Genomic DNA, 19593 nt, shown 5'->3' with positions numbered 1-19593 from the left:
ACACATTTCTCTCACTTCAAGTTTCCATTAAACCAAAAGTGTGTGAAAAATTACATGAAATGCACTTTCTCTATACGCCCATAAACACCTACACTCAGACTCAGGTCACCAGTAAGGTTATACAGTATCCTGAGGATATTTTAGCTCCAGCCCAGTAGAGGTCGCCATTGAAACTGATTTCCCTCTGTGCGCCCTCCAGATGATACTTGTGTTCCCGGGCTTGTTCTCGTTTCCATTGGAAGCACAGTCAGCAGCAGCGGGAGGAGGAGAGCTCGCCTAGCTCCAGCAGCCTGGAGAATGAAAGCTGCAGGGAGGGAGGAGGCGCCGGGCACTGACTGACTGCTGAGGCTCCGAGCAGATACATGAATCTGGGGGACTTCTGACTGTAGAGCCGCTCTGTGGCTGCAGACACACGCTAGAGGTCCGGACACACCGCCGCCTATGTACATATATGTAGGGTGCCCGCACTGCTGCTCGGATACAGAAGTTTGCAGTCACCTCTAGAGCAGCATACCCTTCATAAGAGAGCGCCGATCCCCGGGAAGCGGCGTATTCGTCAGAGAGTGTAATACCCCGGAAGACAGAGACCTAATCTTCCTTCCTTGTCAACATGCACTGAGCAGCCTCCTGTATACAGGAAATATGTACCTTGAGCAGTCTATGGACTTCTGCACAGTGCTGTAGCTGCTTCTGGTGGGACATTCTGTAAGATCTTGGATGGCAGCCCTTATGCAGTATGTGCGGGATGCAGTGTATGTATAAGGCTTTTCCAGCTGTGGTCAGATATATGTGCAGTATATGAGGCTGGTGGTGTTTACGGTGCAGTTTGCACGAAGGTAGAGAAACCATTGCACTGAAGATGAGGAACTTCCTAGAGTTAGCCATATTTAGATGGGGACTGTGGGTGTTGCTCATCCTGGCACTGATGTCCTGGCTCCCTGCTGGCTCAGCTTCTGCCTCAGAGGCTGACATAGCCCCAGAGCCACCAGGATTCACACACTATCCTGAGGAGCATGATGGGGTTACCATAGATCCACGTAGTGCTCATGGTAATAAAACCCATGGACCTCGAAAAGTCTTCCCAGTTCTGGGTCTGGACTACCCACATATCCGGGAGCCATTCGAAATATCTTTGTGGATTCTCTTGGCATGTCTGATGAAGCTGGGTGAGTGGCAGTCATTACCTGTAAATAGAGATACGCTTATAACTGAACTTCTTACCATTAAAAAAAGTATTTTACCTTCTGCGGAACCAGAGTTTGAGTGGTGACTGAAATGGAACTTTGCATGGGGCTAATCGGATTCAGTAATTTTAATTTACCCGACAGTAAAGTTGTGGTTCAGCCCGTGCCAATTCCAGTTATTGTAGAGCAATTAAATCTGGCAAGTCACTGTAAATCGTGTAACATTGTTGATTTAAAATTGGAGCTAAGTTTAGAATTGGGCTAAGTTCACAATGAATCTGTTAAGATGCACATGTGACACATTGCAACAGATTTCAAAATGAGCACCCTTCCAATAACGCTTGGTTTCACATGTCTGATAGTGCTCAACTTGTATTCTTAGGATGGAATCCAGTACATCGCAGCGGTAACGCACCCATTGTCTGATCATTGTTTTGTGATTGGAACTTATAACACAACACACGCAATGTGAATATACCCTAAAGCTGGACATACATGATTCAGTCTTCACTCAGTTTTGTTAAAGATTGATATTAAAAGGAACCTGGGGTGTGAGACCCATGTAAGCTGCCATATTTTATTTCCTTGTAAACAATACCAGCTGCCTGGCAGTCTTGCTGATCTTTCTGGTCAGTATGGTCTAAATCACACACCTAAAACAAGCATGCAACTATTGTTGTCAGATTTGTTGTAGACATCTGATCTGCAGAAAAGTATTAGATCTGGCTAAAAGTATTAGCGGCAGATGATCGGCAGAACAGCCTCCACATCCCTCATGCCTCAGTTTCCCTTTTGGGTTAAAAGCAATAGAAAGATTGATCTGCTATGTTAGTTGATTCAAACCTGTTGAGATCGTTTGCGATTTCCCCGCATGCAAATCTGCATTAGATCTAACAGCCCTTGCTAATCAATGGACTCTTTCACCTTTCAATGCGATTTCCACATGCTGCATCTTTCCGCACACTGTGCATAATTATCTGCTAAATCATTAGCTATTTTGTCTCACTGCTCATGTGCAGGAAAATGACATGCATGTGTGAACAGACTTGACATCTGATTTTCAGTAAAAACTGGAAGTAAAGGTTGCAGAGCTGGGCTTGTTATGCTGGGAATACACGGTTCGTTTTTTAGGTGATTATATGGTTCGATAGATAATTTCCAACATGTCCGATCTCCCTTTCATTTTTTTGCCGCTCTTTTTTTGATAGAAGTGAATGGAAAAAGATAAGAAAAACGAGCGAAAGATAAGATAATCGACTGCAGAATCGAGCGGCAAAAACGATAGAGAGGAGAAACGCACTGCAGAAATGAACTGTGTATTCCCAGCATTACTTTATTTACCTGAATCTGATTATTATTGTTCAACTTTTCACTTCAGACTCCTTTTAATTCTAGTTAACGAAGAGGAAAAAAATTGCTTAGTGGAATTTCTCATTGCTTCTTTTACTCTTGATCACTGTGGAACATTGCATAATGAGGGGTGTTTGCATTGCAAGTATCTCATGATTGTATCTGTAGTGTGTACTGACAGCAGAGTTTTTTATTTTTTATCATATGACTGTCATACAGTAAAACTTCATGTGACATTTTGCACTTATCATTAAACAACCTGAAGAATGTATTGAGTCCTCAATGATGTTAAATCGTTCGTATTGCTTTGGTTTTTCAAGAATTAGGCTAGAAACCCACTAGGAGAGCTTTTCTGAGCGCTTTGTGATTTGAAAAGCTCTAGCTAATGTAATGCTATTTGTGTGATCCCACTTAAGTGATGTGATTTTATAAAAATCCCCCATAGCATTGCATTACCAAGAGCTTTTTCAAATCACTCACACTTACAAAGCGCTCCCAGTGGGTTTCTGGCCTAAGATAGCTTTATGAATACATTTCCAATTGGTCCATTGATATGTTGAATGAATTTGCATACACTCCAAAATATTAGCATCTTATAAGCCATACCTAGTCCAGAGTCAGATCCTTCAAAACAATTGTATCATGACAGTAGCAGTTCCTTGCCAGCAAAACAAATTCAGATAACTAGAGTCCATGAAGAGCCTGTGGCTCCTAAATTTGATTATAAAGAGGTTTATTAGATGGCGGAAATCCTAAATATATATATATATATATATATATATATATATATATATATATATATATATTATAAGGAGTTCCACCATCTTACATCTTTATATACAAAATTGCATCATGGTCACTGAAATAGGATATATCTCCCAATGGGGCACTTGTTCACCTTGAGCAATGTCACATGTGAGGTTTCCCATAATTCTTGGGAGATTATCATATTGTTTTCTCATTTGTGGTACAGGAAGTTATGAGTAGGGATTCCACAAGATGCTAATGATTTTGAGTTAATGATTATGCAAACTTTGTATTCAAATATATGCAGCTTGAAAATGGACCTATAGAATATACCTTGGTGGAATACGATTGGTCCATTTTTACGCTTCAGAACTTCGCATACAAAATTTCAAAACCCAATAAAATCTGATCCAGGATAAATGTGATTTCTGTTTGCTAGAGACTGTGTTAAAAATAGGACTAACTAGTACAGTGATAAACCCCACTCTATATACATACCATGCACTTTGTATTAACTGTTAAAATACAGTAATTGAAAGTATATTAACCTTAAGAGAGTTGTGGAACCCAATCTTTAACCACTTCCCGACCGCCGTATTGACAATTGGCGGCCGGGAAGTGGACCCCGCAAGGACCGCCGTATTGACAAATGGCGGCGGTCCTTGTAGGGGCATGGGCGGAGCGATCGCGTCATCCGTGACGCGATCCTCCGCCGGCACCTGTCTCCGCTCACCCGCCGCAACATCCCGCCGGCCATACGGAAGCGCCGGCGGGATGTTAACCCGACGATCGCCGCATACAAAGTGTATAATACACTTTGTAATGTTTACAAAGTGTATTATACAGGCTGCCTCCTGCCCTGGTGGTCCCAATGTCCGAGGGACCACCAGGGCAGGCTGCAGCCACCCTAGTCTGCACCAAGCACACTGATTTCCCCCCCCTGCCCCCTGATCGCCCACAGCACCCCTCAGACCGACCCCCCCCCCTTCCGATCACCTCCCCAGTGCATTGATTGCATCTATTTTCCCCTCTAACCACCCCCTGAGACACCCATCAATCACCTCCTGTCACCCCCTAGCACTCCTATCCATCAGATCAGACCAATACAACCTGTCATCTAAAAGGCCACCCTGCTTATGCCCGGTTCCACAAAATTCGCCCCCTCATAGACCACCTGTCATCAAAATTTTCAGATGCTTATACCCCTGAACAGTCATTTTGAGACATTTGGTTTCTAGACTACTCACGGTTTTGGGCCCGTAAAATGCCAGGGCGGTATAGGAACCCCACAAGTGACCCCATTTTAGAAAAAAAGACACCCCAAGGTATTCTGTTAGGTGTATGACGAGTTCATAGAAGATTTTATTGTTTGTCAAAAGTTAGCGGAAATTGATTTTTATTGGTTTTTTTTTTCACAAAGTGTCATTTTTCACTAACTTGTGACAAAAAATAAAATCTTCTATGAACTCACCATACTCCTTACGGAATACCTTGGGGTGTCTTCTTTCTAAAATGGGGTCACTTGTTACGTTCCTATACTGCCCTGGCATTTTAGGGGTCCTAAACCGTGAGGAGTAGTCTACAAAACAAATGCCTCAAAATGACCTGTGAATAGGACGTTGGGTCCCTTAGCGCACCTAGGCTGCAAAAAAGTGTCACACATGTGGTATCGCCGTACTCAGGAGAAGTAGTATAATGTGTTTTGGGGTGTATTTTTACACATACCCATGCTGGGTGGGAGAAATCTCTCTGTAAATGGACAATTGTGTGTAAAAAAAATCAAAAGATTGTCATTTACAGAGATATTTCTCCCACCCAGCATGGGTATGTGTAAAAATACACCACAAAACACATTATACTACTTCTCCTGAGTATGGCGGTACCACATGTGTGGCACTTTTTTACACCCTAAGTGCGCTAAGGGGCCCAAAGTCCAATGAGTACCTTTAGGATTTCACAGGTCATTTTGCGACATTGTTGGTTTCAAGACTACTCCTCACGGTTTAGGGCCCCTAAAATGCCAGGGCAGTATAGGAACCCCACAAATGACCCCATTCTAGAAAGAAGACACCCAAAGGTATTCCGTTAGGAGTATGGTGAGTTCATAGAAGATTTTATTTTTTGTCACAAGTTAGCGGAAAATGACACTTTGTGAAAAAAAACCAATTAAAATCAATTTCCGCTAACTTGTGACAAAAAATAAAATCTTCTATGAACTCACCATAGTCCTAACAGAATGCCTTGGGGTGTCTTCTTTCTAAAATGGGGTCATTTGCAGGGTTCCTATACTGCCCTGGCATTTTAGGGGCCCTAAACCGTGAGGAGTAGTCTGGAAATCAAATTCCGCAAAATGACCTGTGAAATCCTAAAGGTACTCATTGGACTTTGGGCCCCTTAGCACAGTTAGGGTGCAAAAAAGTGCCACACATGTGGTATCGCCGCACTCGGGAGAAGTAGTACAATGTGTTTTGGGGTGTATTTTTACACATACCCATGCTGGGTGGGAGAAATCTCTCTGTAAATGGACAATTGTGTGTAAAAAGAAAAAAAAAAAAAAAAAAATCAAAAAATTGTCATTTACAGAGATATTTCTCCCACCCAGCATGGGTATGTGAAAAAATACACCTCAAAACACATTGTACTTCTCCTGAGTACGACAATACCACATGTGTGGCACTTTTTTGCAGCCTAACTGCGCTAAGGGCCCTTTCACACCAGAGGGATTTTTCGGCGTTTTAACGCTACGGCTGAAGTTGGCGTTTTGCTAGGTAAAAGAAAGTCCATAGACTTTCATTTTACCTTTCACATCTAACTCGGCGTTTTGGAGCGTTGCGTTTCAACGCTCCCAGGAGCTTTTTCAGGGCTGTTTACAGCCGAAGTTGGCTGTTGGCGTTTCAATGATAGTCAATGGAAAACGCCAACTTCAGCCTTTTCAAAGCGTTTTCAAAGCGTTTTACAGCTATCTTGTTCACTTATTTTTATAGAAGAAAAAAAAAGGACATTTTCATATGGGCTGTAAAACTCTTTCAAAAGGCGTTGAAAACGCTTTGAAAACGCTATGTATTGGCGTTAGGCAAAAGGCTGACTTTCAGCCTTTTCTACCGCAGCCTCTAGTGTGAAAGAGCCCTTAGGGGTCCAAAGTCCAATGAGCACCTTTAGGCTTTACAGGGGTGCTTACAATTAGGCACCCCCCAAAATGCCAGGACAGTAAACACACCCCACAAATGACCCCATTTTGGAAAATAGACACTTGAAGGTATTCAGAGAGGGGCATGGTGAGTCCGTGGCAGATTTCATTTTTTTTTTTTTTTTTTTTTTTTGTCGTAAGTTAGAAGAAATGGAAACTTTGTTTTTTGTTTTGTTTTTTTGTCACAAAGTGTCATTTTCCGCTTACTTGTGACAAAAAAATATCTTCTATGAACTCACTATGCCTCTCAGTGAGAACTTTGGGATGTCTTCTTTCCAAAATGGGGTCATTTGGGGGGTATTTATACTATCCTGGAATTCTAGCCCCTCATGAAACATGACAGGGGGTCAGAAAAGTCATAGATGCTTGAAAATGGGAAAATTCACTTTTTGCACCATAGTTTGTAAATGCTATAACTTTTACCCAAACCAATAAATATAGGCTGAATGAGTTTTTTTTCATCAAAAACATGTTTGTCCACATTTTTCGCGCTGCATGTATACAGAAATTTTACTTTATTTGAAAAATGTCAGCACAGAGTTAAAAAAATCATTTTTTTTGCCAAAATTCAAGTCTTTTTTGATGAATATAATAAAAAGTAAAAATCGCAGCAGCAATCAAATAGCACCAAAAGAAAGCTTTATTAGTGACAAGAAAAGGAGCCAAAATTCATTTAGGTGGTGGGTTGTATGAGCAAGCAATAAACCGTGAAAGCTACAGTGGTCTGAATGGAAAAAAAGTGCCTGGTCCTTAAAGAGGAACTCCAGTGAAAATAATTTAATATAAAAAGGTGCTTAATTTTTACAATAATTATGTATACATGATTTAGTCAGAGTTTGCTCATTGTAAAATCTTTCCTCTCCCAGATTCACATTCTGACATGTATTACATGGTGACATTGTTACTGTGGGCAGATTATGTAGCTGTTCTGGCTTTAACAGACAGCTATAAACAGCCATTTCCTGTGTGTGTCATTGTTACATTGTGGCAGTTTGCCCAGAGTACCGTAAGGTACCAGAGCCTCTTGTGGGAGGGGTTTCAGCACAAAATCAGTCATACAGCGCCCCCTGATGGTCTGTTTGTGAAAATCATTATATTTTTCATGTAAAAGTGGGTATCAGCTACTGATTGGGATAAAGTTCAATTCTTGGTCGGAGTTTCTCTTTAAGGGGGTTAAAGCCCACGGTCCTCAAGTGGTTAAGCACGGTGGTGTCAGCGTACCTCCTGACTCTTGCCTATATGTTTCGTCACAACATGACTCATTCAGTGGCTGAAGGTATGCTACAATGATGCCTCTGATATGCTCTATTCGCCTGCCCATGCACCCGCTCTCTCCTGTTGCTGGGTGGCGATCAGAGCGTATCAGAGGAGTCATTGTAGCATACCTTCATTCCCTGAAGGAGTCACATTGTGATAAACCGTGCAGGGTCCCCAGTGTTTTAAATAAACTTGCTTGAAGATCTAGACACTGGAATGAGCTTATTCTTGGCTGATCAGGAGTTTTTATATGTAGATATACAAGAGGCATTCTTGTGAGTTGATTCACAAGGGGGGAGTGGCCTAAATGTATCCTTTCTGTGGTAGTGGCACTTCCCCTTGGAGTACAGCACGGGATGCTTGTAGTGCTTTAACCTCCCTGGCGGTTCATTTCTTTATGGATTTATGGGTCTAAAAGCAGTATATATTGTTTCAAGAATTTTAGGCCTCCAATTCTTGGTCATAACTCACCAAAGTATGTCGAAATAAAGGTCTTGTAGACATCCTGCATATAATCATCGCGATTTTACCGATAATTTTGTCGACAATCGATTTTTCTGAGCATTTTATCCGTGATATCGTGATGTGGGTACAGGCGCATGACCATGCGAACGTCGCTTAGTGTCGCAATAACGACAGTCAAGGCGGATCGGATTGCTAAGATCCCCGATGACTCCCGCGCAAAGTACCACAATCGCTTGAAGTCTCCTTTTCTCCCGACGTGTAATGTTGCATCATGTCGTGCATACCCGCCGGCAGGAAGAGGAGTTGCTGACGACCGTCGTCAAAGGAACACCTCAGGACCCATCGGGTGGTGAGTATGGAGAGTAAGGCAGATCAGCAGAAGCACTTAGCTCAGAAGCAGTTCAAATGGCTATATTGTTAACATCCTGTGCTTTCAAATGAGCTTATCTGCTATCTCTGCCATTGCAGTTATGGGACACTGTAAGAGATGAAATTACTAGTAATTATACACAAAATGAGAGGGTATTAGACAGGCTAAACTCTTGATGTATACACAAAGTGCATTTCTCGTACTCTCTCTATATACAGTGGTTTGCAAATGTATTCTGCTGCCTTGAAGTTTTCCACATTTTGTCATATTAATGCCACAAACATGAATCCATTTTATTGGAATTCCACATGAAAGACCAATACAAAGTGGTGTACACGTGAGAAGTGAAACGAAAATCATACATGATTCCAAACATTTAAAACAAAAATTAAAAAAAATGCAAAGTGGGGTGTGCGTAATTATTCAGCCCCCTGAGTCAATACTTTGTAGAACCACTTTTTGCTGCATTTACAGCTGCCAGTCTTTTAGGGTATGTCTCTACCAGCTTTGCACATCTAGAGGCTGAAATCCTTGCCCATTCTTCTTTGCAAAACAGCTCCAACTCAGTCAGATTAGATGGACAGCGTTTGTGAACAGCAGTTTTCAGATCTTGCCACAGATTCTCGATTGGATTTAGATCTGGTCTTTGACTGGGTCATTCTAACACATGAATAGGTTTTGTTTTAAACCATTCCATTGTTACCCTGCTTTATGTTTATGGTCGTTGTCCTGCTGGAAGGTGAACCTCTGCCCCAGTCTCAAGTCTTTTGCAGATTCCAAGAGGTTTTCTTTCAAGATTGCCCTGTATTTGGCTCCATCCATCTTCCCATCAACTCTGACCAGCTTCCCTGTCCCTGCTGAAGAGAGCATGATGCTGCCACCACCATATTTGACAGTGGGGATGGTGTGTTCAGAGTGATGTGCAGTGTTAGTTTTCCGCCACACATAGCGTATCAACACTGAGCGCCTCTGTACTGATGATACTGGCAGATGCTGTTTACTCCTATCTGTTATTGCCTGATGAAGCGGGTCTGTACCCCGCGAAACGCGTTGCACTTTATTTGGAGTATCCAATAAAATTGTTTTGACTGAAAATCCACAGTCGTATGTTCTACTTGGAGGAGGTAAGTCCACCACTACCTCCTCTATTACCAAGATGGGTTTTTAAGGTTTTTTTTGTGTTTTTTATCCTTTTGCCTCCTCTGTTGTCCTATTATGTAGATCTCTGCAGCTCATCCAGAGTCACCATGCGCCTCTTGACTGCATTTTTGATCAGCGCTCTCCTTGTTCGGCCTGTGAGTTTAGATGGACGGCCTTGTCTTGGTAGGTTTACAGTTGTGCCATACTCCTTCCATTTCTGAATGATCGCTTGAACAGTGCTCCGTGGGATGTTCAAGGCTTTGGAAATCTTTTTGTAGCCTAAGCCTGCTTTAAATTTCTCAATAACTCTATCCCTGACCTGTCTGGTGTGTTCTTTGGACTTCACGGTGTTGTTGCTCCCAATATTCTCTTAGACAACCTCTGAGGCCGTCACAGAGCAGCTGTATTTGTATTTGCACACAGGTGCAATCTATTTAGTCATTAACACTCATCAGGCAATGTCTATGGGCAACTGACTGCACTCAGACCAAAGGGAGCTGAATAATTACGCACACCCCACTTTGCATATTTTTTTTAATGTTTGAAATTATGTATGATTTTTGTTCCACTTCTCACGTGTACACCACTTTGTATTGGTCTTTCAAGTGGAATTCCAATAAAATTGATTCATGTTTGTGGCAGTAATATGACAAAATGTGGAAAACTTCAAGGGGGTCGAATAATTTTGCAAACCGCTGTACATACAGAGTGCATTTCTCGCTTTCCTTCTGTCCTGTGCACTCGAGTCCACTTTAATTTTCGTTGCCGCCCCGATGACGTCACGCGCATGCGTACCCCCGCTGATTGGCCACCGGATCCAGGAAGAAGAGAGAAGCTGGGGATCCCGGTGACCAGTAGGAGAGCCCTGGAGTCCCCCTGGGCAGCACTGATCGCTCCCAGCTTGTAATTCTTAGCCGGAGCTACACTTGGGATTACCGCCAGGGGGGTTAATTCTAAGGCAGGATTTCAAACTCAAATGCAAAGTGGGCCGAAATAATACACTGGGACCTAGTCGCGGGCAATCCTCAATGTCTACTGGCCACCTTTCTCTGTTATACAGTTTACAGATGTCAGTTCCATGGTGTCTAGTGGTCCTTCCTCCCCTATACAGTACATGCTCTCCTCCACAAAGATTCCCTCGCTCGTCGCTCACAGTGTATGCAGAGACCGTCAGATCAATCAGCGGTGCTGGTTGCTGACAGTGGCAAGAGCGTGCAATGCTCAGTAACCACACTGTATACAGGAAGTGACATTACTTCGTATAATTGAAGTACTGTACATGGCGCGGTTAGTGGGCACCTCTCTTTCTCTCACCACTGTCAGCATGTGCAGTGCAGAGAGCGAGAGGGATCTCAGTGGAGGAGAGAATCTCTTCTTAGCATCGGCAAACAAAGCCTGTACTGACTCACGGCAGGATCAGGTAGGATGCACAAGGGACAAATTGGCAGCTTCACCATGCTATATGGGGGGTGTCGCACTAGCTGCTTCTAATGTAGCAGGAGGAATCTCCCTTTGGGGTTAGGGGTCTCTCACTGAGTGATTCAATGCTGTTGGGGAGGAACATTCTTAGAGTGCTGATGGTGGATAGGGGTGAGGGCTCAAACCCACTAGCAGCCTTTTCTAAGCCCTAGTGATTTGAAAAAGCTCTTGCTAATGCAATGCTGTGGGGGATTTTTATAAAACCACATCGCTCAAGTGGAATCACACCCATAACATCACATTAGCAAGAGCTTTTCAAATCGAAATGCACTTCTAGTGGGTTCCAGGCCTGAGAGAGATATTTTCCTATTCCCAACTGCATCACTAAGTATAAGATCCCCTCATCATCCAAAGGGAGTTTCCCCCCCTCTATTAGTAGCATCCAGCAATAACCCCTTATGTGACCCCTTAATCTCCCACACAGGCACCCAGTGTGATTTCCCCCACACCAAGTGTTACTTTTCCCACCTGGCTACTTTTACGTGCCAACCGGCTAAAAAAAAAAATTCTGTGGAGAACACTGATTTTACACGGTACCTTCCTCTTATTGTTCTGGCATGAGTAGAATGAAGAGGGGCAGGGTTTTTTGGCATATGTGTTTCTGTGGGGCGGGGTTGGGTGGAGTGACTTTTATTGTTGCAATCCCCTAACATTTTCCTAAATGTAACAATTGAGCGCAACTTTGCTTGCTTGGTTATATTAGTGTGATGTAAAATCTACTTTATAAAGCCAAAAAAATACAAAATAAAAGCGCTTTGAACTTTACAGCCTTAACTTATTATCAGCTGTGTTTCTTCAGCAAAAATTGTGTTTTTTACTTTTCAGGAGAGCTGCATTTCACTCCTGTTCAGCTGTCTCATTTGCATAAATAAAAGTATTTCTTTTAACTAAAGGCATTTGCACACAAGCAACTTTTCCGCCCAACTATCGTCCAAACTTGGTCTTTTGGACAATAGTTGGGAGTGTGAAAGTGTAACAAACAACTAGACGAGCAACTGATAACAGGCGGTTTGGCCGTTAATGTATTGTACAGAGCTTCCAAATGCCAGGAATCATGGTTTTAATCGCTGTGGGAATCGCTATACAAAGCGTTTGCTTGATTTAAAGGCGCAGCAGCAATCCCTAGTGGGTCCCAGGCCTTTTGGACAACTCTGGATTTGGACATATGGTATAAACATTATTTTAATAACCAAATCCACAATTGACTGAGAGTAAACAGTTTATCCACATTTCACTATGTTTAACACAAGACAACGTGCAATCTCCCGGAAGGTAACCTGTTTATCATCCTGATTTAAAACTTCTTGTTTGTAAGTAGGGGACTTACTTTTTTTTCCGAAAGTGGTCCTTTAATGTTTTGGACTAGTGGGAAAAAGCATGATAGCCAGAAATGATTTACGGTATATCACACCAATGTCTTCCATGGCTCTGTACACATAAATGTAGTACAGAAAAATGTAGGTGGACAAACATAAGCAATAGGGATAACACATATTTATAGCCCACCATGTACTAACTGTAGATGTGACAGTCAGTACTAAGCTGCACCAAAACACAATGCTTTGACTGTCAAGCTTAGTGCTCTCATTATGTTTATTTTGGAGGAGTATTTTTGCAATAAATGCACAGATTTTTCATATACCGTATATACTCGCAAGCAAGCCGACCCGCATGTAAGCCGACCCTCCCACTTTTACCCCAAAAAACAGGAAAAAATGATTGACCCTCATATAAGCCGGGGGTAGGAAACGCTGGCCGCGTGATCCCCCCAGTATGTCCCAGTATAGCTAGTATAGTGCCCAGTATGGGTAGGTAGTGCCTCAGTATAGCTAGTATAGTGCTCAGTATAGCTAGTAAAATGCCCCAGTATAGCTAGTATAGTGCTCAGTATAGCTAGTATAGTGCTCAGTATGGTGCTCAGTAGAGCTAGTATAGTGCTCAGTATAGCTAGTGAAGTGCCCCAGTTTAGCTAGTATAGTGCTCAGTATAGCCAGTATAGTGCCCCAGTATAGTCAGTATAGTGCCCCAGTATAGCTTGCATAGTGCCCAATATAGCTAGCATAGTGCCCCATATAGCTAGCATAGTGCCCCAGTATGGGTAGGTGGGTGGGTAGGTGCTGTCCCTCCCCGCTCCCCCCGCGGCCGCCGCTGCTATTACCTTAGGCGGCGCCGCTTCCTCTATCCCCGTCCTCCTCCGGTAACTAATTCACAGCAGTGCGCCCCTCGCTGCTGTGATGACGCAGGAAACCATAGAGAGCGGTTCCCATAGTAACGGCCGCTCTCTATGGTTTCCTCCGTCATCACAGCAGCGAGGGGCGCGCTGCTGTGAATTAGTAGTTACCGGAGGAGGACGGGGGTAGAGGAAGCGGCGCCGCCTAAGGTAATAGCAGCGGCGGCCGCGGGGGGAGCGGGGAGGGACAGCACCTACCCACCCACCCATGACTCGCAAGCAAGCCGACCCCCCCAACTTTTGGCCCACTTTTGGGGGGTCAAAAATTCGGCTTGCTTGCGAGTATATACGGTAAATTAAAAATTAGACAATGAGGAGAAAATGGCTTTGGAGAGCAGGAAAGAGGAAAAAAAGGGGTCAATAGTTCATAGATTTTAGCTCTGGCATACATCAATGAATGTCATTGAGAAAAAACAATAACACAGTAAAAACATAAAAAGTAGATTTAAATATAAAATAAAAATGTGGAATATCTTAAAAAGTGGAGGAGAGATACAATTGTTTGTTTCATTAGTTTTTCACCTCGGGTGATCTTTAAACTAACACTTCCATGTCAGGTCAGTGGAATGGGTTGTGAAGCCAGGGCAGGGCCAGGCTCTCAGATTCTACAAATGTTGCTGTTATAGACATTTGTGCCATTGGGAGGGGCAGGGGATTCGGGGAACATCAATACTTACATATGGGATGCTGTTCCTCTGGTCTCCCCATCTGAGCCGAGCAGTGTTGTGCGCGTGTTGCAATGCATGCTGGGTGATGTAGTATGTGACTGCAGTACACAGCTGTACTCGCAGTCACAGACTGCATGCATAGTGGCGTGCGCACAACACTGCTGTAAACATACAAACTGCGGTTGCTGTTGCATGTCTGAGGAGAAGATGGCACATCCCAATACTGATGAAAGGGACCAGAGGTACTGCACACTGTAGGAAAGTAAATAGCAGCAGAGAACCAAATCAAGTAGCTGGTCTCTTAAATAGAGATGTCGCGAACCTCCGATTTTCGGTTCACGCGAACCGCAATAGAATTCAATGGGGAGGCGAACTTAAAAATTTTGAAAAATTTCTGCTGACTTGAAAAATGATAGAAAAGATGTTTCAAGGGGTCTAATACCTGGAGAAATCTCATTGAATGTTCAATTGCAAGCCTACACTTCTTTATGACATCAGGAATCTCCCTCCTCCTCTTCCAGGGAATTGTAGTATTTCAAAAGCCAGCTTACATACCGTGGCTGGGAATTGAACCCAGGCTGGGCTTGGAATTGAACCCAGGTCTCAGTGTGTGGTAGGTCAGTGTTTCTCAACATTTTACTGGTATGTACCCCTTTTAAAACCCTGTACTCACCAAGTACCCCCTAGCATAGTAAACATTATCACAAGTACCCCTTGACAAATATATATTTGATCGTAGTACATGAAAATTGGTTCTAAACACTTTCCAAGCATGTACTATTGCTTTAAATTAGCAAAAATATTAATTTGGTATTGTTTAAATAAGATTTATCATTTTCTTAAACTCAAAATTTGTTATTATTGGTAACGTTTATCAAGCCGAGTACCCCCTGGAACCATCAGAAGTACCCCCTGGGGTACGCGTACCACATGTTGAGAACCTAGGTGGTAGGTAACTCACTTAACCACTATACTACCACCAACACTACATGCTGAAGCCAGCCTAGCATGTACCATTATGATCAATCCAAGATAAAAATTAGCTTGCTTAAGGATTTGTAGCATGTCAAAAGCCAACTCACATTGGCTGGAAATCGAACCCAGGCCTGCTATCCTAACCATTATACTACCAACACAACACACTACAATGCTACATGCTGAAGCCAGCCTAGCATGTACCATTGTGATATACCCAAGAGAAAAATCTCTCTCTCCCTCCCCCCCCATTGAAGTGAATTTTCAGCTTAAAAGCATCAACGGATACGACAGAATTGCACAGGCAATTTTGGAATTCCGCCAGATTGAAAAAGCAAATCCGTTCCATTCAAACGGAACGGAATGACCAATTTCCGCCTAAAATTGCGGAAAATACAATTCCGCAATTGGTTACGTGACCATCCCTACTAGAGATATGTAGAAGCTTTCCAGAGGCGCCAATAGAATAAAAGTCACTTAAATGAGCTTAAAACCGATGGGGCAGTGGTGGGCCTATCCCATCCATGCAGACAAAGCAAACAAAGGAAGGACTGTGGCATCAACAGTCAAACAACAATTTTATTTATACTCCACGGTAAAAATAGGCAACGCGTTTCACGGGCTCAATCCCGCTTCATCAGGCCAATCAAAAAGGAGCATACAGCTTAACAGCATCAAAACCACACTGAGCGCCTCTCTACAGAGGCGCTCAGTGTGGTTTTGATGCTGTTAAGATGTCCTTCCTTTGTTTGCTTTGTGTGCATGAATGGGATAGGCCCACCACTGCCCCATCGGTTTTAAGCTCGTTTAAGTGACTTTTATTCTATTGGCGCCTCTGGAAAGCTTCTACATATTGCTAAGTCCACCCTTGGTGGAGGGTTGTACCCATCTTCTTCCCATCTACAGAGAGCGACTTTTAATCCTGAGTGGGGTCAGGTTAATCTCCCCACCTGCCTTCACAGTGGTTGCCTAATGGTAACCCTGGTTTGTGAGTATTAAATTGTTATTTTACTCATTATTAATTATCATCTATACAATATCACACTATTGGGCTCTTGGTGTCCCCCCTCCTTTTATCCTTACTAGTAGCAGTAGGGTATTGTACCGTGTTAGCCATCAGTAAAAGCAAGAAGTTTTAAATCAGGATTATACCATTTATTGGCTAACTACAAATGAATAAGAATAAACAAGCTTTCGGCCTTGCAGCCTTCGTCAGGTTTATATCCTGTTAGTTTGCAAGCTGGTGGTACAGACAGCTTATATACATGCAACATCAAAAGGAAAAACAGATATTTTTTTTCAAGCATAAATACATCATTAAGATGCCTTAATACAAACAGACCATCTAAATGGGGTAAGATAAGGATCCTTGTTTACTTTATTGCTCACAGACCTGGTATTAGGATTGACCCAGAGGTATCGTAAATTCTTAGTTCACAAGTTCAGCTAGGGTGGCTGAGACAGTTCATATATCATCAATCTCATACCAATATAGAAAGTTGTTGTCCTTATTCAGACCCTTCTGCACAGCTTTGAAACAATTTATAAATTTTGTTTCTGCTATTAATCGGTCATTTGACGTTTTGAAGCCGCCCTTCAGGGCAGTGACACGAAGATCATCCATGCTGTGTCCGTTGGACCGAAAGTGTGTAGCAACTGGGAGTCCAGATTTGGTATCATTAATAGTGTGCCTGTGTCCATTCATACGTTTGCGCAGAGTTTGTCCAGTTTCTCCCACGTACATAACATTGGGGCATTTAGCACACATGATCAGATATACCAGATTGGTGGACCCACAAGAAAATTTACCTTGTATTCTGTACTCCTGTTGTGAACCTGGTATCGTTACCCTGTCAGTGGAGTAAATGTGTCTGCAGGTCCCACATATTTTTTGTCGGCAGGGTGATGTTCCGTTTTGTTGAGGCCTATTCAAAGAGCTCCTGACAATCATCTGTTTTAGATTGTGTGGTTGCCGATATGACAAGAGTGGAGGTTTAGGGAATATCGTTCTCAGTCTGTGATCCTTGTGTAAAATGGGATGAAGTTCCTTAGCAATCCTCCTTAAGATTTCCAGGTGTGGGTTGTAGGACTTGTGAACTAAGAATTTACGATACCTCTGGGTCAATCCTAATACCAGGTCTGTGAGCAATAAAGTAAACAAGGATCCTTATCTTACCCCATTTAGATGGTCTGTTTGTATTAAGGCATCTTAATGATGTATTTATGCTTGAAAAAAATATCTGTTTTTCCTTTTGATGTTGCATGTATATAAGCTGTCTGTACCACCAGCTTGCAAACTAACAGGATATAAACCTGACGAAGGCTGCAAGGCCGAAAGCTTGTTTATTCTTATTCATTTGTAGTTAGCCAATAAATGGTATCATCCTGATTTAAAACTTCTTGCTTTTACTGATGGCTAACACGGTACAATACCCTACTGCTACTACTATGCTTGAAGATACCGCAATGTACCGCACTTTCCTGGAACTAAAGAAAGACCTGAAGAAACTTGCACAACTGGACAGCGACATCTTTTTCTTGACTACATGCAAAAAGGAAAAACTTATACCTCAAGGACTAAGGATACAGAATCCCACCCTGCATACATACAATAGCAGGTTTGCAGAAGAAATCTGCAGGAGGAGCTCGGAGAGAATACGGAATAACCTTTTAAGAGTCTGCTATAACCGTAAGAGGATTACAAAGGATGAGATACAGAGCCTGAAACTGTCTCTGAATGATGACCACACTGGATATACATGGGATCAACTACAGACCTTCTATGTGAAACTACAGAGATTCCTAATTAACAACAAAAAGAAAAAACTTCAGAGACTTAGAATTAAGAGTGGACGCCTGGATGCACAAGCAGCAGAAAAAGAGCAACCCACAGGTGTAATGAATCTTTCCTCTTATCAGGCTACTGAAGCTGAAATGTCAGTACTCTCCAAAGGCCTGTCATTCTGCCCTGCGAGACCCATAGACAGGATTGCACTCTGTGGAGATATGGAGGAATTTTTCAGAAAGCTGCGACTCAAGGAACACTACCATGATAAGGAAGCCTGTGATACAATGGATAATGGACCAAAACGCACCAGATCTAAAAAGAAAAAAAAGGAAAAAAGATGGACCCCCAAAGAAGGAAAAAACCCGGCCCTGGATAAATACATAAACAAATTCAGACGCAGAATCTCTGACAGGATCCTGAGTAAAAGAAAGACACTGGCCCAGAACGTAACACCACAGGAGCGACAGGCCATCAGATCCCTTAAGGAGAATAAGGACATTATTATTAAACCAGCGGATAAAGGTGGTGCCATAGTCATAATGAACACCAGTGACTACATCCAGGAGGCACAAAGACAATTATCCAACACCGCTCACTATGCCAAATTACAGGGGGACCCCACAAAAGGCTACAGGATGGCACTTAATAGGATGGTTAACAGATTGCCTGCAAACATCAGACTACATGTAAGGACCCTTATCCCTGAAGAGCCTAGAACAGCCTGCTTTTACATGCTTCCCAAGATCCACAAAGAGGGAAACCCTGGCAGGCCCATAATCTCAGGGAGCGGAACTCTTACAGAGAACATCTCAGGGTGGCTGGAAAACATTTTGAAACCTCTTGTCTGTAAAAGACCCAGCTACTTACAGGATACCACCCACCTCCTGAACAAACTGTCAGCCATCGGCCCAGTACCTGAGGGGACCATACTGGCCACGATGGACGTGGAGTCCCTGTACACGAACATTCCCCATGATGATGGTATTGCGGCCTGCCGTAAATATCTTCAGGGCCAGGGCATACCTGTAAAGCCTATTACTGGACTGATCAAATTCATTCTCACTCATAATTATTTCACTTTTGGACAGGACCTCTATTTACAGCAGATGGGCGTGGCAATGGGTTCGCGATTCGCTCCACAGTATGCAAATCTATTCATGGCCAAAATCGAAGAGGAATACCTCAATGCATGTGGCATAAAACCCTTGGCCTACTTCCGCTTCATTGATGATATTTTAATCATCTGGTCCGCAAGTGAGGATGATCTTCTCCAGTTCCACAGGAACTTCAATGCCTTCCATCCTACAATCAAATTGAAACTTACCTACTCTCACACAGAGATTAACTTTCTGGACACCACCATATACATCAGGGGTAACAACATACAAACCTCTGTGTATCGCAAACCTACAGACCGTCCCACATACCTAAGATATGACAGTTTTCATCCCAAGCACATTAAGAACTCTATAATTTACAGCCAAGCTATAAGGTACAACCGGATTTGTTCTGACAGGATGGACAGAGACAAGCACCTGGATCACCTTAAAAACACTTTCATTAAACAAGGTTACAGTCCTCCCATGGCTGAGGCCCAAATCAGGAAAGCCAGTAACATCCCCAGGACTGAACTCCTGAAATATAAGCAAAACCAGAAAGAGGAACGTGTCCCTTTGGTTGTCACCTACAACCCACACCTGGAAATCTTAAGGAGGATTGCTAAGGAACTTCATCCCATTTTACACAAGGATCA

At 42.9% G+C, this 19593-nt stretch overlaps 1 protein-coding gene across 1 annotated transcript in view; it reads left to right on the top strand.

Annotated features, from left to right (window-relative positions):
- The first annotated feature begins 230 nt into the window (after positions 1–230).
- The window catches only part of SLC9A1 (solute carrier family 9 member A1), a 106877-nt gene continuing 87514 nt past the window's right edge, over positions 231–19593 (top strand). Inside the window, exon 1 of the mRNA XM_068269242.1 lies at positions 231–1166. Coding sequence (XP_068125343.1) covers positions 860–1166 — 307 coding nt within the window. The 5' untranslated portion in view covers positions 231–859. The remainder of the gene's footprint in view (positions 1167–19593) is intronic.

This window comes from Hyperolius riggenbachi, chromosome 2 (genome assembly GCF_040937935.1).
Source record: "Hyperolius riggenbachi isolate aHypRig1 chromosome 2, aHypRig1.pri, whole genome shotgun sequence".
NCBI classification, from domain to species: domain Eukaryota; kingdom Metazoa; phylum Chordata; class Amphibia; order Anura; family Hyperoliidae; genus Hyperolius; species Hyperolius riggenbachi.
Note: the sequence above shows the minus strand (reverse complement) of the source record. Positions and strands in the feature narration are given on the sequence as shown.